This window comes from Ambystoma mexicanum, chromosome 6p (assembly GCF_040938575.1).
Source record: "Ambystoma mexicanum isolate Mex_15411 chromosome 6p, UKY_AmexF1_1, whole genome shotgun sequence".
NCBI lineage: Eukaryota > Metazoa > Chordata > Amphibia > Caudata > Ambystomatidae > Ambystoma > Ambystoma mexicanum.
This window is the reverse complement of record NC_090935.1, coordinates 638788536-638814356: the sequence shown is the minus strand read 5'-3', so window position 1 is coordinate 638814356 and position 25821 is coordinate 638788536. Positions and strand designations below refer to the sequence as shown.

At 45.3% G+C, this 25821-nt stretch overlaps 1 protein-coding gene across 1 annotated transcript in view; it reads left to right on the top strand.

Moving 5' to 3' along the window:
- Positions 1-25821, top strand: part of UTP15 (UTP15 small subunit processome component) — a 440177-nt gene that overhangs the window by 56159 nt on the left and 358197 nt on the right. The window contains exons 3-4 of the mRNA XM_069627496.1: positions 23467-23559; positions 23634-23818. Of these exons, the coding sequence (XP_069483597.1) occupies positions 23467-23559; positions 23634-23818 (278 nt within the window). The remainder of the gene's footprint in view (positions 1-23466; positions 23560-23633; positions 23819-25821) is intronic.

Sequence of the window (25821 nt, the reverse complement as noted above, 5' to 3'; positions counted from 1 at the left end):
TGTTAAAGATGTTTTTTGGGCATCTCATGCCCTAAACAATTTCTGTTCTCCATCTAGCATAATGGAGTTTGTCTTCACTTTTCTAGTTGCCTATGATTGAGCTCATGTTTACAGTCACTATCGAAACATTGAGTCTTTCTCTTTAAGAGGGATGCACACTGAAGCATGCAGCTGGAGTGCAGATGCGAGAATCCCAGGAGTTGCTGCATACTGCCACAAATCTGCGTCCAGAATGCATTTATAGTGTCGCATTCATGCATTGGGTGCATGAGTGTGCCAGTGCAAGATTTGCCAGCATCAGGCCTCAGACGTTCTTTGAGAAAATCACACTAGACCTGCAGTCAAGAACCTTAGTGTACATACCCTACATAAGAAGAATTCACTCTCCCCATGTTGATGGGTCACAAATAATTTACCGTAAAATGGTGCTTGTCATCAGAAGCACACTTCATATGTAGCGATATGCCGCCACACTGTGACCAGCCATGTACAGTGAAACATATATTTTCCATTTACCGCAAACAAAGTTTGTTTGCAGCTAATCTAAAATACAAGTTTCAAATACCCCCATGATGGCCAGAAAGGTTGAGAACCCTAGAAATGGTACTCATCCTTCATACATTTTCCTCAACTGTGTGAGTCGATTTTGCAAGCCCTGCAGCATATGTTCGAAGTGCGCATTTCACTGGAATCCAGAAAGATTTGTTAAGATTAAAGATCTTTTGTGACAATGATGCTGAAACATACATTTTGATTGTTTGTTACCAAACTTTGTGCTATTGGGATTCAGCGATGGAAACCCCTGTATCTGTTTCCTAGATTTTCCCATTATGTATATCTGGCAATCTCACCCCCAACCCCGCTTCTAGATGTAAAAAGCTGCATGGGATGTTTATGGGGTGTTGATGAGGTGGGGTTATAGGCCAGGGAAAGTTAGCGATTTGGTTATGTGGTAGTAGTGTACTAATCAGTGTTTTGAAGTTTGTGTTTGTAGGCATCCAAGCAATAATTTATTTGTATTCATTTTATTTTTACATTTATAAAGCGCACTAAACCCATAGGCGTCAAGGCGCTGTTACAACCAGTTACGCTTTAATCTTGTGTGGACATGCAGAGTAGAGGGTGGGGGAGGGTTGTGTTAATCCTAAAGAATTCAGCCACTAGACACATGTTTGGTTAGCCACTTGACCAACGGATGGCTTTCTGTTTAATTTAAAGGTTTGAGTGGTTCCACACACTGCTATAACTTGATTCTTGCAGTTTGTGTTCTAGTTTCCTGCATATTCTTATGGTTTCCTCAATTATGTGGAAAGTGTTTTTGTTTTCTTAAACAATGAAGATAAGAATATCAAATTAAATGAATTGCTCTTTCCAGGTCTAACCAATCCAGTGGCACTTTGGGGAACAGTTGAACCAGAAGTATACATGTCTCCTTTTCAAAAGAAATTCTTATTGCTTAAGGTTTGCGAAATGTAGCCCTGCCAAGTGCCTTTGACGTCTGAGTTTAATAATGCCAATTCTTGGTCCATTATTTCATATGCATTTTTTCCATTAGTTTCTCTAGGCTTTTGAAGAAGGACTTTTAGGACAAAAGGGGGAACATTGAAAGTTTGTACTTTACTATAGGTGGAATCCTAATTTTTCTGCATTCTATCCTCCCCCGTAAAGTATCGGGCTTTTCCTTAACCATTTGTCTGAGTTTTTAAAAGTTGATCTCTCAAGTGAAAAGTCTTTTGTGAACCATATAACAGTAACAGGATATTTTGCAGGGCCAATCTGCAATTTCTTGCCAAGGTATTCTATATCTCTTTTTTTCATGCAGTATTGTTTTAGCAGTATATTTTCCGATATATTGGTGTTTTTAATTGTATCCTGAAACTCTTATTTCCCGATGGTATCTATAGGGTGCTGGCAGTCAGACAGCCGTCTGTGATCTAGTTAATTCTGCCTCCTTTATTATTTTCTTTCTTTGCGATATTGGTTAGACAAGCCACCTTACAAAAAACAATCCTCACTGTATAAGAACAGAAACGCATATTAAAAATTGATACAAAGATAAAATGAGCGATATATTGTGGCCCCACATTAACCGAGACCAGAAAAGGTCAATAGAGAAATCCTATTCCCTTGGAGCATTTTGTTTGAAACCTCTTTCTCTATTTTCCCAAAAGTACGGACAGGCAGTGACCCAATGTTTAAGGATTTCCTGGTCATCCGTACTATCACAGAACCTACAATAGATCTTATCAAATTGAGTCTCATGGCCTTTCCAGTGAATAATATGTTCTTTAGACTGAAACTAGTTGATGCAAAAACATAGGTAGATGCCACAAAATCTGTTGCAGGGTAACCACTGCAAAAACCGGGGCTAAATTCTATTTTATGAACAAATGTGGCATGTTCAGCATACATAGTGTACAGGTAAATTGCATCCACTGTTTCCACCCAGTCTAATTTGTACAGTTCAGCCTTTACATAACCTGGTCGCTGAACTAGTTCCTCTTCCTTGCCACCAATACGGATCAGTGACCTGCATTCTTTTAACAAAAGAAATTGACAGAAAAAAATGGTGGATTCCTTAGTAATACTGAGCAGATCCATGTAGAGGCTGTTAGGCGGTGGACCTCACAAATAAAATGTCGGAGGTCCCCTGGTATTGGCTTTTTATGCCTCCCAGTCTCCCTCAGGTGTGGGTCATTACTCCTAATAGGCTGCAACTTGCAGTCTTGTGCCTCTGCAGCCCTCCTCTTCGTCCCAGCACTTTGGGAATTGTGGGACTTAGTTCACAATGTAAAAATCTGATTTCTAATTGAATTATCAAAACCAAGTTAATTTCTTTCCTTATTTATATTCCCTATAGGAGTATTTTAAAGATTCAATGAAGGATTTGGCTTTACAGAGGAATTAGGGGTTTCAAGGTCTAAAGTGGTAATATTAAACGACTCCTCTTTATTATCACTCTGGGGTTTATAGGAGCTTTCATCTTCATGAATGTCAGTGACTTTAAAAGGGGTCTTCTTACTCCCAACGCCTGAGGGGAAAAAAACGCTCTGACAGCAAGGCATTACATATTCCGGTATCCATGATATTACTGCGGTGTGCGGAGGATCTTAGACTAGGTAGCCAGCAGACGCCAGGTATAGCGGGCCGTGAGCGAATTGAGGCAAAGTTCATGCCTAATAATGCAATTTGGTATTGCAGTAGAAAGACTCAGGACCTGTTTCCACAGTTTACCTTGCACAACATTTAAGTAATCACCCATGTCCAGTAGGCAAGCTAGTCGCTCACAAATATAATGGCCAGATACATAAATTAACATACACTTTGCGTAAAATGAAGTTCATCAAATTGGATGCACGAGAAATATAACAAACTGATGATCATCAGCATATAAAAAAGAACTGTAGGATCAAAATGTGTCAATCCTACTCATGGGTTCATTGTGTGGGGTTAAAACTGACCTGATGTATATACTCACTAGCTGGGTTACTCAGTGTTGCCCGTGCCCTGATAGAGTGGTGTATCATGTGCCCTGGAGAATGTTGTTCTTGTCCTCTTGCCGGCAAATCCTGCTTCAGTTTGCTCTGGTGCCTCATGTGCCCTGAAGGATGTTGCTCTTGTCCTCATGTCAGCAAGTCTTGCTTAGGTTTGCTCTGGCATTTCATTTGCCCTGGAGAAAGTTGCTCTTGTCCTCTGGTTGGCAAGACGTGCTGCTGTTTGTTGTGTTTTAGAATCCCTTGATATGATTTTCGCTTTGCATCAAATGGAGCTTTTCCAAGTGATGTTCATTTTTTGTGCGGCATGCTTCAGTTACTTAATGGCTTCAGCACATTCGAGATCATCTCCAAGAAAGATTGTGCTCTCTTCTCGTGAATGAACTTAAGTAAACTGTAACCTTGCCAAATATTTCTTTTAATTCCCTTTAAAAATACTTTAATAAACACTTTTAACTGTATACAATAGTAATACATTTTAAAGGAATAACCTACATATCACATTTTGCTTCAGACTCTTTTCCAAATGTTGCCTCCTTCTAGTACCTACTGTAGTGAATCGGGGTGCGCATCAGTAATTGAGGGTGTCTACGGAGTAAATATTTTGCATCCAAACATAGACTGCAATCTTTCCCCTGACAAATGAGGAATCCATGTATAGTTGGTAGCAGTGGGTTCAACGGTGTGGATTTTAGAGCTGAACAAACATGCACACACATACATTCAGCTTTATATGTAAAGATTAAGGAAAACACAGAAGATGTTTGATAAAGCAAACCCAGCTTCATTTAGAGAAGGAGTTGTATCCCTAGCCATCTATGCAGAAGACGCATGAGATTTGCTTTAGTGCCCAAGAATAAGTGAGGTTTCACATGCGTATATCTGCGCGATCCTCGGTTCTAAACCGTAGAAGGTAGACAGATGCTTACCTGAGCTGTTCCTGTTAAATCCTACGCAGTCCAACATAATGGCATGTCGGAAAGGAGAAAAAATCTTTCTCATTTTGGCTTGTTTAATAACATAATCATCCCAGGTCAGCCTGTTATTAATTCTGATACCCAAATCACTTTATGTGGCAGAGTTCGAGGAAAAGACAATTTACAGCAACACCAACTTCTGGACCACTAGAATTGATTTATGGTCAAGATACGTTGACAATGTCATCATGATCTTCACGGGCAATGAGGAAGACTTGATATTGTTCATGACCTGGCTGAACAAACAAAACAACTTTCTGACCTTTTCTTAGACCCATAGTAGAACTTCTATTCATTTCCTGGATCTCAACCTGGAAATGAGGCATGGCGAAGCCGCAACTCTAGTTTATAACAAGCCAACTGATCGAAATGCATTACAGTTACCATCCAGCGAGCCTGAGGAATAACCTTCCTTTCGGGCAGTCCTAAGATATCGGAGAAACTGCTCCAGTCTGGCAGATTGAGAAACAATCAGGCCATCTGGCCTAAAAACTACTGTGCCGTGGCTATCCAAAGTGGACGATCAAACGGGCACGAAAAAGAGCTCAAAACATTCCAAGAGATACAACACTTGAACAGCATGGAAAACTGACAGTACATAATGAGAAAATCCCTGCAGTACTCAGTTATTTTGATTTGAACACTGCATTCTTTATTGTAATTTGATTCAATATTTGTTTGTCATCCTTGATCTTGTTTCTCTTTTCTAACCTACAATGTCTTTTTAAAAATGTTCTACAAAATGTGTTTTTGCAACTCAAAATGCTCCATTAAATGTAATAACCAGGTCTGTATTCAGCATTTATAGAACCTTAAAATAATAGCGATATCTTTTTGGATACACATTAGCTGGAATCATTTAAACTTATTATAAATTTGTTCTAGCATAGTGGATACTATTGGTTTTACATATTTTCTTGAATATCCCAGTCCCCTCTATGCTTCAGGGACTCTCCCTAACTTATTTTTTGTATGAAGTTTACAGCAACCGGTTTGCTAAGGGAGGCATTACCTTTTATTTTTTTAAAATGTATAAAATCAAACCCGTTCTTTTTTTGTTTTTTTTTTGTTGTGATTGTATGGGTTTTTTGCATTGATTGGTCCCCTCTGAGACAAGGCGCACAGGGGGAACTTGGGGGCGGGGGGGTTGGGTTCTCGGGTTCCTCTCTCCAAATTGGCTATGGCAGAAAGTCAAACTTTCAGCTACTCATTAGAAAAAACGTCAGACATTATAAAAGGACCTTTCATTTTTGACCAAAGTAGGTCAAATCCGGGGGTAGTTCAAACAACGTGCAGTGAGGATCTGCTCAAACTTAAAAAGAAGAATTCTCGCACTGATTTACACGGTCATTTTTTTACGTGAATACTTACGAGCAGATTTCATTCCGACAGGCTTAATCGTCAGGAATGAGCCCTGTCTTTTTCTTACAGACAGGGAGTACACTACCACATTCAGTCATATCGCAATCAAATGCAGTTGTGACCTTATGGTACTGACTATCACCACAGCTCAATGTTTAAGCATTGAGATTCAAAAAGAATTGGACGTAGAAGAGAAACAGTTGTTGAAAATCAGGCCATTACCAATACCAAAGAAAAACTGAGAGAAACTAACAAACTATTTGACGATTTCAAAACATCAACCATTGCAAAAAAGACTAAAAAATTGAATAAAGACATCCAGGATTTCAAACTGGAAAATTATACCACAGCTGAATTTGCAAAAACTGCTAAAAAACAAACAGCATCACAACCACAAAACAAAGGGCGACGTTTATGTGTATCTTTCTCCAACTCAAGCAGTAGTAGCTCAGATGACCAGTTGAGGTACAACAAACAACCACAGTTTGCCAATTTCCCACCCTCACTCTGCCCCCATTTTTTAGGCAGAGGAGTGCAGGGAGTACCATATTGGGGGCAACCATGTTTCCCGCAGTACGCCCCCACGCAACGCCAGTCACAGGGGAGGAGACGTCAGAAGACGCGGTGAGAATGAAATCCAAAGAAATTCTTATTTTCAATTTAGCTAAGGTGGACTTGACACCCTCACAAATTTCAGTTTTAATCAAAGGTTTATCATTCGTGCCTTCTCAAATGACTGACTGGTTTTCAACTGAAATGGAAATTTGTGTTTTTTTCAGGACAATTTGTCTGAAAGCTTTCTTTGAGGGCATCCCAGGAAAGACCTTAGACATGGATTCTGGTTTGAACATCCCGTCTACTTTCAGACCCCAAGACAATGAAGTCCCAAAAGAAATAATAAAATGTATCCTTAAGGACCTTGAAAAACTAAAGGAGGAAGTAAAACCTTTTAAACACAATCTTTCCAGAGCTGAACACAAAGCCCTGATTGAACTTTCAAAAAATCCAAAAATTGTGATATAACCAGCCGATCAAGGCGGTGGGATAGTGATTATGTCCAGTGACCAATATCTTACAATGATGAATGATCTATTACAAGATCAAGAGAGTTACAAAAAAACTTAGAAAAGATCCCGCCAGTGAAATAAAATCTGAAATAGAAAAGGCAGCACAATATGCTTATGAACGACAATGGATCAGTGACGAGGAACACAAATTTCGGACTACAAGCCAAGTTTGGACACCATCACTGTATGCCCTACCTAAAATTCACAAAAATCTCGAAAAACCACTGGGAAGACCTTTTGTCTTGTGCTGTGGTTCCATTTTGGAACCAGTATGCACATTTATTGACCTATTTCTGAAACCTTGAAGTGTCAAAACGGCTACCTATTTACATGACACTACACATACTATACAAATATTTGAAAATGTACCTTTCGACCCCCAGACCCAAAAACTTGTGACAATGGACATAAAATCATTGTACACAAGTATCCCCCAACACCAGGCCATCAACTGCATATATCAAATACTCACCCATCGGGACCAACAAGATCGGATCCCTCCCAATTTTATTCTGGAACTAATGACACTAGCTCTATGTAAGAACTTCTTTTAGTTCAATTGCAATTTTATTTACAGACCAAGGGAACCGCAATGGGTGCAACATTTGCTCCGTGCTTTGCGATTCTGTATATGTCTACCTTTGAATCCAAAAATATTTTGTGTGACAACAACCCATATAAGAACTGCATTTCAAATTGGAGACGCTACATCGATGATATCCTCTTCATATGGAGTAGTTCTGAAACTGATCTTGATCTCTTTTTGATCTGGCTTAACAATATTGACAGCAACATTCAGTTTACTATGGAACAAAGCAATGAAGAAATTGCTATTTTTTAGATCTAAAGGTCAAACATGACAGTGGCAGCTTGAAATGCTGCCTCTATCGCAAAACTGCTAGAAACACTTTATTACATTTCTCTAGCAGTCGTCCTCGACATCTGAGAGAAAATTTGCCATATGGACAATTTCTCTGCATCAGGAGAAATTGTACCAATCTTTGTGACTTTCATCAACCATTTGATGATCTTGCCAACTGTTTAACGGAAAGAGGCTATCCGAAGAAACTTATCTCTGGAGACAAGTAAAGAGCAAGATTCACTGACCGAGAAATTCTATTGACCCAAAACACTGCTCCTAAACATAATTTCGAACACCAAAAAATGTCCTGTGTCATCGCACATGGACCCCACACTTTTCAAATAAAAAAAGTATCTGTAAATACTGGCCTATTGTAAAACTGAGCCAGCCAGACTCACCAGTACCAAGATTGGCTTTTAAAAGAGCTAAGAATATACGAGACACTCTCGTACACTCCAAATTTAAGAAGCCAGCACCAAGAACAGGTCTCTGGGATCTTAGGAGCACCGTAGGGCACTTTCCTTGCGGATCATGTTCAGTTTGTTAGTTTACTTCCAAAATGAAAGAATTCAATATTGGGACAAGGACCTGGTGTTTGAACGTTTTGACAAATTGCAAAACTAAACAAGTCATCTACTGTATCAAATGCCCTTGCGGTCTACGATATGTTGGTCAGATGAGTAGGCCCGTCAACATCAGAATTTTGGAGCACCGCTCTCGGATAAGGTGCAAAAATACATCGGCACCCCTTGTGAGCCATTTTATGGAGAAACATCACACTCCCAACGACATAAAATGGTGGATTCTAGATGTGATAAAAGAATCCTCAAACATACCACACTGTCTGCAGCAAAAGGAAGCAAGATGGATCCATAGACTCTCTACTCATACTCATGGTTTGAATGAAGAATTTCTACCTTTTTAATATGAACATGAGCCATTGTGCCTCTTCTCTGCTTGGAGTCACATTTCTGTGTTCTCTCACTGCCACCTCAGGTTATTCTTAACCCTGTCACCATGGTATTCACAACACTCCGTGTGTGCATACCATTATGATCTACACTCTTTCTACACTCTTTCTCCTTCTTGTGCTAGGAGAAGAATATGCCCAAACACACATCTAATAGGCATCACCCACAGCAACCCACACAGAATAGGAGTAACACGTCTGTTGCCCAGGGGCCAGTTACTTCCTAATGGCTCATGGTTTACCTCCCCACGCAGAGCAACCTCATATTGCATACTAACTCACAGACATTCAGGGCCCTAGTACCCTGTAAGTGAGGTGTTAATAATACAGATTTCACCACCTCCATTCACTCATTATATTTTTAATACTATTCTTGAATATATTTCCACCAGACATGCATATTCACCAATTAGGGTATGTTCAATTAGGGTATGTTTACTTTCACTTTTCGCTCTCCCTCACAAGCGAACACATGTAGCACTAGATAAATGCTCCGCTCCAGATATGGAGCCCTAACTACATCCATCTACCACTCATGTAGCTGCACAACATTGTGGCAGTGAACAAAATGTTCTACCTTGGTCAGGGAGCAATGCAGAGTATGACTCGAGCAGCTTACCACACGCGAATTTCCTTTAGGTAGAGCACTGCTTGTTTTACCTTTTTGTTTTTTGCCTTGTTGCAGTGATTGAGGCGGCCTCGCACCAATCGACATGCGGCAGCGCTTGGAGGCTAGCCAGGCCATCTTGCCCAATCAGATGCATGCCTGCTAGACACACCTCCAGCAGGAGCGTCTACGCTTCTGCATACCGCGACTCAGCTCTTGGAGTGACGGTCTGTTTCAGATCGCCCCAGACGTGAAGCGAGGACGCCGCACAGAAGACCAGCAGAACAAGACTCTGACACGAGTTATTATGTTAGGTACATGGTGTATTTCTTGCCCTTCAATAAAGTTTGCACGAGACTGACATGTGCCCTGTTAACTACAGGTCAATTTCCGACCTTACAGCGAGTTCCCCTTCTCCCACATTAGGAAACATGGAAGCAGACACGAGCTCTGCATTCTGAGGAAACGGCAAGGTGGGACTTTCACTTTCAGAATACCCAGCTGCTACAAACTGCGCATCTCGCCGTACTTAGCCCCGAGGACTCCTAAAATCAAGGTACCATTGCCCTTTTAACGTTCCTTTTAATAATGGCAACCTGAAATAAAGTCGTGGTTTCCTCAACAAGAGGTTTGTAGAAACAATGTTGGCTAGCATAAGAATCGGCCAAATGGCTTTACATTTGGATTTCTGTATTTTTGGTGGTTAACACAAGAACCGGCCAAATAGCTTTCAATTTTGGAATTTAGGAATTTTGTTTGACTTTGTGACACACCACATTAGACCAACCTTGGTTTTGATTTATTAATTATGAACCACTACGCGTGTTGTGGGAGCTGAACCTGTCTGCCTTCAAGTCCGTGGTGCGCCCCTTGAATCAGTGGGGGACCCCAGCCCTTGCCGAATGAGCACTTAACCAGTCCTTGCTACTGACCAGGCTAAGGACCCTGTTCTCACTTGTTTTTGTACAATTGCAATCCGAATATGAGATTCATTCTAGCCCATTAGTTTCTGAAAACATTCCTAAAAATAATTTTTTGTGTGTCTGCCTCCACACAGGGTAAAGTTCTTCTCTTTTCTGCCCTGATGAAGGCTTCGATCAAAATATCTTGCCCAGCAGGGGGCACTTTCGCCGTAACGTGACATTATGTCAACAAAAACATTGTACAGTTTTTTAGACTTCTCGTTGTTTAAATTCTACATTGGATAGGGATGTTATATCTAAACTGAGTCCCTTTGCAGACTGTTTCTGTTCTTGGATTTTCTCTTGACATTAGCAAGTCGGCAGACCTGCAATACTGTTACGCTCACCTGGCTCCCACAGAGGCGTCGATCTGAACTGGACAGCTGCGGTCTCCACCAATGTGACGCGTAGGGCCGAGATGACAGACTGTACTGGCCCACCTAACGTCGTTTGCTTGGCCCGTAGGAATATTCTTCTGCAAATGGAGAAAGGGAATTACCCACCCGTGGAGTTGAGCGTAAATTCCCCCACCCCCGCTGTTCTCCCCACTGATCACATGTGATGTCCCCTCTTATAGTCTCACCTCTGATGGTTTGAAAAGATCAGCTCTCGATCCTGCATTGAGCGCAGGGGCGCGTAGGTAACCAGTTGCTTCACTGGCTCGAAGGAATTGGTGAGTTCCAGAACAATATTGACTCCGAGATTCACGGCAAAACGCCATAAGTATGTAGTTCGTAAGGGTTCAAATGCCTGACTTTCACTCTTGTCCGATTCCTTGCAGGTTGCAGCTTGACCCTAGTGAAGATTTCCTCATGGCAACCGGTAATATTCTGGTAAGGATTTGTATTATCCAACACAGTTCGATAAAATAATGTCAATATGTAACCTGTTGCTTTCTCCCTTATTCAGGCGCTGAGAGAAAGTATGAAGTCTCGGGGAATAATACCTCTGGCGGTAAAATCGGGTAAGTCTATTGTGGTGAGGAGGGTTCCCCTTGTTGATCCCTTTGTTTCACCTTGCTGTCCTTTTGTTTCTCCTTAGGTGCCGGAGTGCGGCGGGAACATGCAGGAGGATGCGGTAGAATGTGAAGATGCTGCGAAGGCCGGTGAGTTCAGCGCGGCGCTGCAGCAGGCGAAGCGACGCGCATAAAATAACTTCTTTCTTCCAGCTCGAAGGTGCGATGGATCGGGAATTCGGGTAAGGATCAAAGGTATTACTCTTGTTCTAACCTTTTCTCCTTCTTTCTCCCTTTTCCTAGGAGCTCCAAACTCGAGGCGGGCGTGGCAGAAGGCTGGATGCAGATTTGCAGGCACGGTGAGCGTTACGCTGCTGGATGCAGAATAACGCGAAGCGTGTGCTGCTCTTCGGGCATGGTTTAAATAGCCTCCAAAGTAGTCCCAGGTAGTCCCTAGGTTAAGTCCCTTCCAAGCCTTTTTTGGCTTGGAGCTCTTGCAGCATGGTCTGCATCAGGTAAGTCTTAATCTATGAGCCTGGCGCCTATGGCGCCAGGACTGACTCTCCATGTGAGCCTGGTGCCATAGGCGCCAGGACTGCACCCAAATAGCCCCTAGCAGGGGTTGTTGGGCTTGCTTGGGATAACTTGATGCCTGCTTCCGGGGTTGCTGGACTTGGTCTGAGTCCCCGGGGGTAGGCATCATGACAAATGCATAAACTTTTGAGTTTAACACAAACAAAAATTGGACACTGGAATTTTTTGAACACTAATAGAGGCCGTAGCTTTTCCTCTTTTTCCTTTTGTTTCTCTTAGCTATGATCCAACTTCGATGCATTCGCTGCTTGTCATTTGACTTATCTCTTAATGTTGTTTGATTTCTTTTTTACTTCAAGATTTGAACGCTGCATTCTTTATTGTAATTTGATTCAATATTTGTTTGCCATCCTTGATCTTGTTTCTCTTTTCTAACCTACAATGTCTTTTTAAAAATGTTCTACAAAATTTGTTTTTGCAACTCAAAATGCTCCATTAAATTTGTTTACTAACAAGGTCTGTTTTCAGCATCTATTGAGGCTTAAAATAATTGTGATATCTTTTTGGATACACATTAGCTGGAATCATTTGTTCTAGCATAGTGGATACTATTGGTTTTACATATTTTTCAGGATGTCCCAATCCACTCTGTGCTTCAGGGTCTCTCACTAACTTATTTTTTGTATAAAGTACTCTTGATATCGGATGGCACTACCCGTGGACTAAAAACTTTTACGAATTGCAACAGTAATAATGTTATCTACCTTATCACCTGCCCGTGTCTAAAGCGATATGTGGGCATGACTACACATCCAATAAAAACCAGACTAGCGGAACATCGCTCATGCATTCGCACAAAAAAACGAACAGCACCGATGGTAGAGCATTTTGTACAATGGTTCGACTGATTTTAGCTGGACTATCATCGAAAAAGTGTCCATCCCTAGAAGGGGAGGGAATCTTCATAGTTCACTTTTTCGAAGGGAGCAATTATGGATTTTCCGTTTAAAATCTGACATTACAGGTCTAAATGAACCTACTAGTTGGCAAACACTTGCCACTTTATGAACAAGATAGTAGTCTGTCAGTCGGGAGTGATCCACCATTATAGGACGAACTGGCCCTGACACAGACGTGCAACCCAGATGAATCTGCGCTGCTCCTTTTTGAGGGCCAGAGAGATAAAAAAACAGTCATCCGAGGGTGCAAGCACTTGATATTGATTTTCAAACTCAAATTTAAAAAAATCTGAAACTTGTCAAATGTTTTTTTTTTTAATCGATGAATGCTTCATTTAAATATTCAGTTTGTCTATTCATAAACTTAGAATTGCAAATTTCTGACAATCTGTAGCACTTTGGCGAAAGTTACTCAATCTGGGAAGGAATCATAAAAAAACGGATCTAAAAACATCAACAGTTCTGTAACCACGTCATTAAGTGTCCATTCACTCACATTCTTGCCTGATTTAAAATCTAGATAGAACAAGCACGGTCTTGCTGAATGTGCTTAGTTCATAGCGCTTCCCGTTTTGGCTACATTATTTAGCCAGTAGTTATGTAATACACTGCAAGATGGTGCCCGATGGAACAACGGATCGCCTGTCGACACTCAAACATGCGCATACGCGCAAGTGTCACACATTAATAAAAATAAACTTTAGATGCCGGTCTGCAGCTCTTGCAACAGACCGGCCAAAGTGAAAAAGGAGACCTCATGCAGCCCGTATGGTCAGAGAAGTAAATGCAGAGCTGCGGCATAACCAACAAGGGAGTGCTTTCTTTGTGATAGAACACTCCCCTCAAAAAAGTTGAACTGGTAAAGATCTATGGAGTCGTGTTCATTTGACCAGACTCACCAATGAAGCACTTAACTTAGGAAATTAACAAAGTAATTATGACTGAGATGATATCCCGCCGCTAACAAACCTAGAGACCTAGTCGTTTCTCCAGCATGGGGTCTGGCATGGATTCACATGCTCAGGAATATTCCCCGTCGTCAGACTGGGAATCCTCGGTAAAGAAAAAATCAGTATCGGTTTCGTTTCTGATCTGTCTTTCTTAGTAGTAACCAATCACTGATCCTCTGGGTCATACTGCCCCCAGCCAATGACTGCTCTCTCCCTAAGCTCAGCCTCTGGCAGCCATCCTCAGATTTTTACCGCACGCTCAATTGTTGGGAGTCCTCGTGCTTTAGCTCTCGAGTTTTTTGCTGTGTTTTCACGCTTTTTCAGGAGATTTTCTCATTTTTTCGGTTTAATCGAGCCTCAAGCTCCACCTTTTCTACTTCAGACAACGGGGACCCGTTTCCGAATTCTTCTACTTCCCTCAAGGGTGAAGTTTTTGTCGAGTTTACACTTCTTGGAGGATTCCGGAAGATCTGCGGCCTACCTCAACGGACATGGCCCAGGACAAGGGAAGCTCGACACCGAGATCCAAGCTGTTCAGGTGCTGCCCTGGATGCGGATTGCAAAACGTTTTCAAGGAGGATGAGCATTCGCAATGTGTCTACTGCCTTCATGAGGACAAGACGCACGTGGAGAAGGACTGTGCGTTCTGCAAGAACCTTTTGGAACAGACCAAACAAGATCGCCGTTCCCGCCTCGCCGCCTGGCTGGAGGAGGGCACAGCAGGTGAGAAGGTGAAGAAAAAGTCTGAGCGGGCTTCTAAGTCCTGTGAGGGCGCCCCGGCGACGGGGGCCCAACAGAAGGCCAAGCACCGGGAGTCCGCAGGCACCGGGTGCGCCGAAAGGTTGGGCTCTTCGGCTGCCAGGCAGGGCGCTACTTCCCCGGCACGTTCGACCATGAGCCAGCGCTCTGGTTCGGGGAAGAGGAAGTCCGAGGACCCGGGTAAGCCGCTGGAGCGGACCCGGTCGATCTCGAAGGGGGAGCGAGGCGCTGACCCTCCCCCCAAGGCAAAGGCCCAGGATGCACCTAAGGTGGGGGAGGGCTTTGATCCAGCTGGCAAAGGCCTCTAACGAAGTGGTCTCTGCGACCCTGGCAAAGCCGGCTGAGACTACGCCAGTGGAAACGGCCTCTGGGCCCAGAGTATCACTGCCACTGTGGAGGGAATCCTCTTTCCAGTCCATCATTAAGACCCCCGTGAAGTCCCCGGCGGAAAAAGAGGGGCGGGGTCCGGTGGCCATTACAGACTGGGAATCAGCCTCTGACGAGGAGCTGGTGGAAACCGTGAAGGGCCCCAACGAAAGGTCCATAGGCCTCAACGAGAGGTTCGAGAAGGTTCGATCCCAGGGGGCGTTACCTGCTGACGTGATCGAAGATGGCGACAATGACGACGAAGAGGGCCCAGTGGAGCGGCCATCCCGTCCGTCGCAGCCATTACCCGAGCCCCAGGATAGCTCGGCGGCCATTTTGTTGGCAATCCAATCCTTATGTACAGAGATAAGGACGAGATTACCACGGACCCCGACGGAGGATCCAGAACCAGGCCCGTCGGGAAGCCCTCCGAACAAGCAGAGGAGAGTCCACCCTGCTCCGCCCTTCGTGCCTGCGAGGCCGGTGGACCCCTCATCCCCCTCGCCGAACCCTAGAGAGGATACGGCGACGAATACAGCGATGGGGACAGACGATGACGGCGGCGATGACACAGCGGACATCCCATCATCACCCCTCCAGCCGACGAAATTGGCTGTTCCAGCTCTGCCCTGAAGAACAGAAAAAGGAGGGGTTTCTGTACCAACGACGAGAGGCCAAGAGGAAGACGGTCCTTGCGGTGCCTTTGCTCGACGACATCTGGGACGAGGGGCTTTCTGTCCTCAAGAACCCTTCCACGACACCCGCCAAGAGGGACAGGTACGAGAAGAAGTACCGAGTCCCCGATGCCGCCCCATTGTGCTTCAGGGCCCAACCCAAGCCGGACTCTGTCGTCTCAGCAGCGGCTAAGAAGAAGGCACCGGGTGCGGCGGCTTCACCTTCCACTTCCCCGCCGTACAGCGAGGGCAAGAAGTTGGACTCTATGGGACGACAAGTCATCTCGTCGGCGGCAACGACGATTAAGGCGGCCAATGCCTAAGCGATCATGGCCCGCTACGACAGGGCGATCTGGTTCAAGATAGCTCCCCTGCTAGACTTCCTGCCTGATGACAAGAGGGCGGAGGCCCTAGAAATTCTGCAGGAAGGCGAGGTGGTGTCGGATCACGCCATAACGGTGGCAACGGACATTGCCGATACCGGATTTCGCCAACTGGGCAACAGAGTTTGCCTCCGACGACGAGGATGGCTCAAGGCGACAGACTTTCGCCAGGACGTCCAGACCAGAGTGTTGGAAATGCCGTTCGACGGCAACAACCTTTTTGGTAAGGCGGTGGACGAGTCTCTACAGGCCATCAAGACCGACTCGGAGACGGCCCGGGCCCTTGGGGTGCTTCAACAGCGACGGCCCTTTCGGAGCTCTGGAGGCAGACAGGGTGCCTCCAAAGGATCCAGCGGTGGCTCCTCCACTTACCACCAGGCGGCCCGCTCCTCTTCCCAGGAGGCCCACAGAGGTCGCGGCAAGCAAGGGGATCCCGCTGTCGTCGCCAAGGAGGCCAAGGCCGCCTCCAAGCAAGACTGACCCGGGCGTGTTGTCGGGCCCCCACCGAGCACCCCGGTGGGAGGCTGGCTGACGAAGTTCGTCGGCGTGTGGGAGTCCATCTCCACCGACCGTTGGGTGTTGGACACCCTGGCCAACGGGCACTCGCTGGAATTCCAAAAGAAGTGCCCTTGCATTCCTCCCGTGGCCAGGAAGGAGAATCACATCCCTCAACTGCTGTTGGAGGTGAAGGCAATGCTCAAGAAAGGTGCCATCGAGCTGGTCCCCAGGAGGCTCCGGGGCTACGGAGTGTACTCAAGGTACTTCCTCGTCAGAAAGAAGACGGGCGGTTGGCGCCCCATCCTGGACCTGCGTCGGTTAAACAAATACATCAAGGCGCAGAAATTCAGGATGGTCACCCTCCAGCACTTGCTGGGACAGCTGGAGGAAGGCGACTTCCTATCGTCGTTGGACCTGGAGGATGCTTACTTCCACATCCCCATTCTAAAAAGGCACAGGAAGTTCCTCAGGTTCGTGGTTCAGGGATGCCACTACCAATTCAGAGCCCTACCGTTCGGATTAAAGTCGGCACCCAGGGTTTTCACCAAGTGCCTGGCACCAGTGGCTGCGCCTGCAGGGGATCCACGTCTACCCCTACCTGGACGACTGGCTAATCCGGGCAAGGACAAGGGAACTCGCCGTCGAACATACGGCGAGGACCATCCAGTTACTCACGGAGCTGGGGTTCGCCAACAACCACCCCAAATCCCACCTGCTTCCATCGCAAGTAGCACTGTTTCTGGGAGCGAAGCTCAATACAGTGGGGCAATTGGCCTCCCCTTCGGAGGAGAGGACCAAGACCATCCTGGGCAAGGTGCGGCACCTTTTAGCCATGGACGTGGCCAGGGTGAGGTCCAACAAGTCCCTTCTCGGGATGATGTCCTCATGCTTCAACCTTGTACCCCTTTGCAGACTTTGGATGCGTCCGCTACAGGAGTTCCTCGACGCCCGCTGGTTTCAGGAGACGGGCAGCTTCGAGGACAGGATCCCTCTCGACGAGGAGTTCCTTCGGGCAATCCTATGGTGGGGCACCCGTGCTCACCTCACTACAGGCACAGACTTTCAAACCTCAGCGTTTCAGGAGACGGTGACGACGGACACCTCTCTGGAGGTTTGGGGGGCCCACACCGGAGATCTCCACGCAAGAGGCCTTTGGCTCCCGGAGGAGAGGTCTCCACATCAACATTCTGGAGCTCCGAGCAGTGTTCTGGGCTCTCAAGTCGTTCCTTCCGTCCCTCAAGGACAAAGTGGTGAGGATCTTCACCGACAACACCACCACAATGTTCTACATACGGAAGCAAGGGGGCACCAGATCCCCAGCCCTATCCCAGGAGGCCCAGGATCTGTGGCACTGGGCTGTCGCCCAGGGGATGTTTCTGGTTCCCTTCCACTTGGCAGGAATAAAAAACACCATCGCCGACTCACTCAGCAGGGAGCTGCGCTTGTGCCACGAGTGGGAACTGCGACAGGATCAAGTGGATCGGCTCTTCCAACGATGGGGCAAACCCCAGATCGACCTGTTCGCGACGGCGACGAACTCCAAGTGCCAGAGGTTCGCCAGCAGGTTCCCACAGCCGAGGAGCATGGGCGATGCTTTCTCGTTCCCCTGGGACGGCCTGTTTCTATACGCGTTCCCTCCGTTGCCGTTGCTGCTCCGCCTCATCAACCAGCTCAAGAAGTCCAGGTGCAGGATGATCCTCGTAGCACCGGCGTGGCCGAGGCAGATCTGGTTCCCGGACCTTCTGGACTTGTCAACGTCCCTACCAGTCAAGCTGCCGGCGGACAAGGTTCTTCTATCCAGAGAAGGAGGCGCCATTCTCCATCACGACCCACAGTCGCTGAACTTGCAGGCCTGGCTCCTGCAGCACTAGAGTTTGGAGAGTACGATATCCCGGCTGATTGCAGAGAGGTTCTTGCGAAAGCCAGGGCGTCCTCAACTCTCTAGTGTTACGGTCATAAATGGAAGAGGTTCTCTGTCTGGTGCCGTGCACAGAAGATTAACGCTCTGCGGATTACGGCCCCTCAAGTACTGCCGTACCTACTGTTGCTGACCAAAGCTGGACTGGCTCACGCCTCCATCAAAATACATCTGGCTGCCATCTTCCGATATACCAGGACTACGGGACGGGCGTCCTTGTGGTCTCATCGCCTGGTGAAGGAATTCATGAAGGGACTATTCCGATCATTCCCGCCGGTGAAGGCTCCTGACCCGGCGTGGGAGCTTAATGTGGTGCTGACCAGGCTCATGGGCGGGGCCCCATTCGAGCCTATGCATTCGGCGCCTTTGAAGTTCCTGTCATGGAAGACGGCGTAACTCGTGGCCATCACCTCCGCACGACGAGTGGGAGAGATCCAGGCCCTATCTTGCAAGCCTCCATACTTGACTTTTCATGAAACGAGGGTGGTGCTGAGGACGCACCCCTCCTTTATGCCCAAGGTGCCGTCGGACTTCCACCTCAACGAGCCCTTGGTGTTACCAGTTTTCTTCCCGTCGCCTTCGACGCGGGCCGAGAGGACTTTGCACTCGCTGGATGTAGCTAGAGCGCTGAAGTTCTAGGTGGACCGCACAAAGAGTTTTCGGAAGACGTCACAACTGTTTGTGAACTTTGGGTCTGTGAACCAAGGGAAGGCTCTCTCGAAGGCTTCCATTTCCAGATGGCTCTCCGGCTGCATCATGCACTGTCACCGGTTGGCAAACCGACCGCTGCCCGGCCGTCCGAGAGCCCATTCGACCGGAGCGATAACTGCTATCACAGCGTTCCTGTCTGGTGTGCCCCTGCTGGACATCTGCAGGGCTGCTACATGGAGGTCGACGCACATCTTCACAAGATTCTACTGAATCGATCGGGACTCCAGGGTCGGCCAAGCAGTGCTGCGCAACCTGTTCGCCTAAGGTGAGCCTGGTGAGGAGGTAAGAATTGCTTCATGTTGAGTTTTGGATGTAATGCTTAATGTTGAGCCTTTGCCATCTCCCGTGGTTGTGCATGTGTATACTGCTATGTATTTTTTTATTCATGAGCATGTGAATCCATGCCAGACCCCATGCCGGTGAAGGAACAAGTTACTTACCTGTAACTGTTGTTCTCCAGCATGGGTCTGGCATGGATTCACATGCGAACCCTCCCACCTGCCCTTCTGCGGCTCTTCACTTGGTCATACTGCCACTTGGCATGCTACCAAATCTGAGGATGGCTGCCAGAGGCGGGGCTTAGGGAGAGGGTAGTCATTGGCTGGGGGCAGTATGACCCAGAGATCAGTGATTGGTTACTACAAGAAAGACAGATCAGAAACGAAACTGATACTGATTTTTTCTTTACTGAGGATTCCCAGCCTGACGACGGGGAATATTCATGAGCATGTGAATCCATGCCAGACCCATGCTTGAGAACAATAGTTACAGGTAAGTAACTTGTTCCTTCTTGAATACTCTAGGTTTTTCGGAACGTTTGAATGAAGACGTCCGAATTGAAGCAAACTAGAGATGTCCCGTCCAAATGGACCGACATATGCAGGATTGAAAAAATAAGGGTAAGAACCTTCATGCCCTATTGCAACCCAAAACGTCACTAAGAGATGTATAGACACATACACACATACTAAACAAAAATGATGCGTCTTTTTTCTGATTTCCCCGTTTCTTTCCATCTACAGGTGGGGTACTTAAGTGTATGCTGCAAGTAAATGTGGAACAGCACATTTCACTGTGCTGTTATTTTGGCCCTGAATGAAGTGGTAAAATCAGTACAAACCACTGAAACCGGTAGGCCTGATCCAACCTGTGCCATATAGAGAATAACCAGTAAGATGGTAAACAGTTGCATGATTGTCCCCAACGGATTCCAGAACCTCAGCACTGGTCTCTGGAGAAATCTGAGTCAGGGGGTAAGTTAACATACCAGTTTCCTTTGACCCCATAGGGTTGCATGGGCATAAAGTAATGTCCCCATCCTTCTCTTTCCTGACTTTGGGGTTTGGTGTTACTTACCTGAACTTTTCAAACCTTTTTGAACTTGAGTGATAACCACTAGGATCGTTGAAATCGCACAAAAAACCGACCTGAAAAGTATAACTCTGGAACTAGTGACTTTAGGGCACAAGTCCCTGTTAGGGAGATTTATAATTGTTCTGCTTCATCCCCTCTCCTAGTGAGACCCCCAGCACTTTCTGCTGGACTTCTGGACCTTTTTCTCTGAATCCTGAATGAGTGGAGCCTTTTTCCACTCATCCATTCTTGTGGGCTCTCTTTTGGAACTCTATTCTTTGTATTCTATCTGTACTATGGAGTCTGCCTGTGTTTTTACTGCTGCAGTGCACAGCTCCTTATGGGTAGTGTTACTAGGGACCCTTAGGGTCCTCCTTTAAGATTCTTTTTCTATATCCTCAAGTAACTACAGAGTATCTCTCCCAAAACTCTATAGTCTGAGAGATTGGCACACCACCTTCAGTGGATTGCTAAAGGGCTACCTAGTATTCCCCTTCTCTCTACTCCTGTGACTTTAATCACATGGACAATCTCCTAGTTATGGCTCGTGGCGGTGGACGCGTTCTACCAACTATTATGTCATTTTTATTCCGCAGTCTATGTCCATAGCATCGGTAGTGCACAATTGGGGCACCCAAGTACCAACTTGCGGCCTCCCTTCTTTTTTTCGCCATTACTAGCATGGCTCTTCTTTGTTAGCCCTTCTTCTATCATTCTGGGAGCGGGGGGAGGGGGGTGGGGTCAGTGTGTTTGTTTTAGCTTGGCGGGAACCCTTGGGTATCCCCGCCTAGGCTCCAGAGTGTCTGAGCAGGCAGGAAGTGGGGGAGGAGTCTTCCACCCCTCTGTCCTTTGTCTGCCAGAGTACCTGAATAGGACCAGCTCCGAAAGGGGGTCTGGCTGTCCTGATTGGACTGCCAAACGCCCCTTTCTGTAAAATGCTGAGAGAGATTGCAGAGGAGTGTGTGCTGGAACTGTATAAAAGTGAGGCTTCTGGAGTGAAAAGCAAGTCGACCACTGGAAGCTGAATTAACCGAAGAAGACGACCATAGACGCCAGCAGACCCTTTGCAACACTGTGAAGCGACCACTGCTGTCCTGATTCCATTTTCTATGGTTTTCTATGCTACAGAGAAGCTCCAAAGAGGACTCCTTCCCTTGGGCTGATGGGAACAACTAGTGCCAAGACAAACTTTAATTTGAGCCATCTCCCAAGGTCTTTTGAGTTTCCAGAGCTGCGTAACCCCAATACCAGGAGACCTGCCGCCCATTTCGAGTGCATTGTTGTGGAAAGGCATCCGTCCAAAGCTTTTCTTGAATCCAGAGATGGATCCAACTCGCCCAGATCCCCCTCACCAGTGTGTAGGACTGCAAGAAGCAAAGAAAATGGACCGGACGATCCGTGTCCTTTGTTGGTGCTGCAGAAAAGGCACCAAAACCGCATAGTGAACCAAGAAGTTACTGAAAGTCCTGCCACAGGTCCTCCCTCGAGACTGCTGCTGAGAGATCCCGTCCATTGTCCTGCCTTCAGTCATCAGACCAAGGATTCCAGAGGTCTGGTCCGGAGCTGCAACATCCAGCATGAACATTTTCATCTAACCTAAGGTACTGTGGGGAAAAAGGTATTGCTTACCTGAATCAAAGAAGTCGCTCCAGAGCTTTGGAGTGCACCTAGAGTTGTCCAGGATCACCCCCTCCTACCTCCGACTCAAGCTGCTGCTTGTGTCCCTTGGAGTCCTTTTACAGGTTTCCCTTGTTAGTTGTTAACTTGCTGCTTCTATAACACTAGAGACTGGGCGAAATCCTCTGGAACTCTTCGTATTCTGCTGCTTGTCAAGACTTTGAGCCCTCTCCAAACTGCCTCCATCTATGGTTGCATTTGTTTTTAACTTGAAAGACTTGCTGTGTGAAGAAACTCTCTCGAGAAACTTGAATCAAGCTAATGTTACACTAACTAACCATTTTCCTCCCTTAAAGTAACTTTGTTTGCAGAGTAAATGTATTACTGTATAAACAGTTAGAAACCACAGGTGCACGTAATAACTGCTAATACGATAACATTGTCTTTTCCCTTTCTAACGTTGCTACAAATGTAACGGCGCACAAACACAAAAGTGAAAGTGTCTTTTGAAGTGTTCTAGTGTTAACATCTAAAGTATTTAAAGTGATTCTGGTGCATTTATAATTTTATATAAATTATAAGTGTCAGTTTCTTTGCTGTGCATGCTTAACTAAGGTTCAGTGTACTTGCCCACAGCTCACATCTTCCTCTTAAAATAAGCCTGATTGCTCTGCCACTCTACCAAGGTCCTGAGGTAGTACATACTGATACTAAGAGTTGGAGATCTACAAACCACTGGGATAGCTTACTAAAGTCCTACTACCAGTAGGACTTTAGGAAAATTCCCCTAACAGTCAAAAACCATTTTAGAGCTGGACTTAATAAGTGCTAGGAAACGGTTTTAGAGTTGCTCTATATCCATCTGAGTACTTACCTGTTTTAATCTGGTTATTGAATCAAATGCTTTCTATCTTCTCCTAAGGATTAATATATATTTTATAGTAATTGTGTGACAATATTTGCCTAGACGGTTTCTTGCTCGGGTATTTAAAGGCCTAACGAATAATGTAATATTTGTGTACTAACATGTCTAACTAGAATTATTGTTGATCTGTGTGGCCTCATTGTAGCCCTAGACCACTCTCACACGCCCTCCTAATTATAAGCCTTACCGCTCTGCTACCTACCTTGATTGAGTTTGGCTAGACAATACTCCTATTTCACTATAATAGGCTGGCCTCCCAAAATACACCCCAAGGGTTGATTTTGGAAATCCATCTCAACACCCACGACTGGCAATAAAGACTGAAGAGTGCCCCAAAATGAAGTGAGTTCAGCCACTGAGTGAGGTTTAAAAACTCCTCCGTCACCAAAATTAGATCATGGTAATCGAACAGGTAGCTAATTTGCTGGGGGTCCCATTGAAGTGATGGAAAAAGCTACAAAAAGAAATACAACGCTTCACACATCAATGAACTCTATTTGTATAATGTATTGTGCATTTTTCTCTTTGTAATCCCCTGTTACCCTTGTATTCCCTATTTTTAGACGCCTGTTCAAATAAAGGAATTTGGTGCAGTGACCAACATAGATTTCTCCCCACTTCCTCCATACAACTATGCTGTGACTGCATCCACACGAGTAAGTTGAAAAGCCACGTTTATTTAGCTGTAATATTTTCTTAGACAAGAAAATAACAGTCTTCCTTGTTACAGATCCATATCTACGGTCGGTACTCTCAGGAGCCAATAAAAACGTTCTCCCGATTTAAAGACACTGCATATTGTGGCACATACAGGAGTGATGGACAACTGCTTGTTGCCGGGAGTGAGGATGGCGTAGTACGACTGTTTGATATGAATGGAAAGGCAGCACTAAGACAGTTTGATGGACATAACAAGTAAGGAAACTAGTTGACCATGGATAGCTTCAGTCTGTGGATCAAAGCAAATACTAGTATCTGCAAATCTTGTTTTTTTTTATAACTATTCACCGGTTGTATGAACCATGCAATATTGTATTACCAACTTGAACTAGACATCCTTTTCTATTTCTCGTCTATATTTGAAGGGATATGAATATTTCTGTCCTGAGCCTCCATCTTGTGAAGTTTGTATTTTGGACTTTTTGCAGAGTTTATTGGGCACAATCTCACCCTTTTTGGAATCTGCACCTCGTTCACTCCCTAGGCAAGTTGTACCTTTTATGGCAACTCCAGTGGTAGACTCAATAAGGGACTCAACAATGCTCTCATCAGCTGATTACCAATCTTGTTCTTGCTGGTGAGGCCCCTTCCCAATGCGACTTAGGATCCAACTTAGGATCCAACTTCTTCTCCAAAATGTTCATAAAATTCAATCAAGTCTCTGGACCTCAAATAAGAAAATCTCTCTTGTACCTCAGATCGTGTAGTCTTCTTGATTGAAAATAATCCATTGAGGCATCCCTGCTTCTGCAGAGGACCATATTTGTCTTCTGAGGCCCTGCTCCATGTCACTAGAACCACCTTGAGTTAGTTTGTAGTACCTGATTCAGTTTACGTCTGATCCCAATAGCCTTATAAACTGGGGGAGCGGTCATTATCCTGCAAAAATGACATTTTCCCAAGTTATGGCCCAAGGCAAAATCGAGGATATTAGGTTGGGAAAGGTCCATTAACGAAAGTGATAATGACCCACACTGAACCCCGTCCCCCACCCCACCCCCTCAAGGTGTACAATTTCATTAGCCTACAGTGTTGTTAGCAATAAAGGTTTTGAAGAGTTGTGGTAGTGTAGTAAAATATGTTAGATGAATAATGAGTTATGCACCCATGGGTTTGTAAATTAAATGCAGTTTCATTTTTTTATATTTAAACAACTTTTCTTCGGAAGGTAAGCATTTTAATTTCTAAACTCAGTGGAATTTGGAACAGTATTGGCATGAGCTTGCTTTAGTTTCAATGTTTAAGTGAACAGTTCAAGACCCTCCTCTTCAAGGAATGGTTTAACGCTAACACCTAGGCCCACACACCTTCCACTTCCCACCCAACCTGAGACTGGAGTTCTCGCCCCTCCCACCCCCCACTCCTGTTGCCACCTCTGGATGCTAGTAGACCCCTTGCTGCTAAATAGCCTGTGATCCCTCATTGTTGGTGCCACCCTCCCTTGTATCTCTGCCTTCCCTATGACTTGTAAAGGACTCTGTTGCTCCCCAAAGCTATGTCCATGCTCCCTAAATCCCCTAATCATAATAATTACACCAATTTTCCCATACAAATGTGAAAACATTGTTCCATGTTTTAGCTTTAACATTGTAGTGTTACATTAGTTGGGAGTGCTCTGTTGAAAGAAATCTTGCAGGAAATTGCATTGCTGCTTCTTGAATTTATGAAAATGCCTTCTGTTGTTTTCCAAGATGTAATGCATGGGAATGCCATGGCTGGTTCTAAAGTCAGAATGTCTTGATTGCAGTTAATGCTAACAGTTATTGTCTGTATTCCTAACATTCTAATTGGCTAAGAGGAGGTCAGTAATAACTTATGTATGCTGATATACCTTGTTAATAGTTCACTTTGATGACATAGCAATTGTAACTATTTTTGTCCCTCAGTGATGGGTAAAGGGCCATTTCAATTCCTTTTTTAGTTATGTTAACAAGTGCTGAAAAGGAAATATTCCTATTTGCTGATGACCTTTAGGGAATGGAAAAAAAGCTGTGGGGGATTTATGAATACCTCAATTGGAGGTGGCATCTCAGAGTTGATAAAGCACAGTGCATGTATTTATGACAAATATGCAAGGCACTTAGGCTAGCCAGGTGAATGTTTGGGTACAATGTCAAAGGTTTAACTCGGATGACAACGTATGATGCTGTCCCTGTACATATCATTGGAGAGGTTTCATATTGAGAATAGAGTCCAGT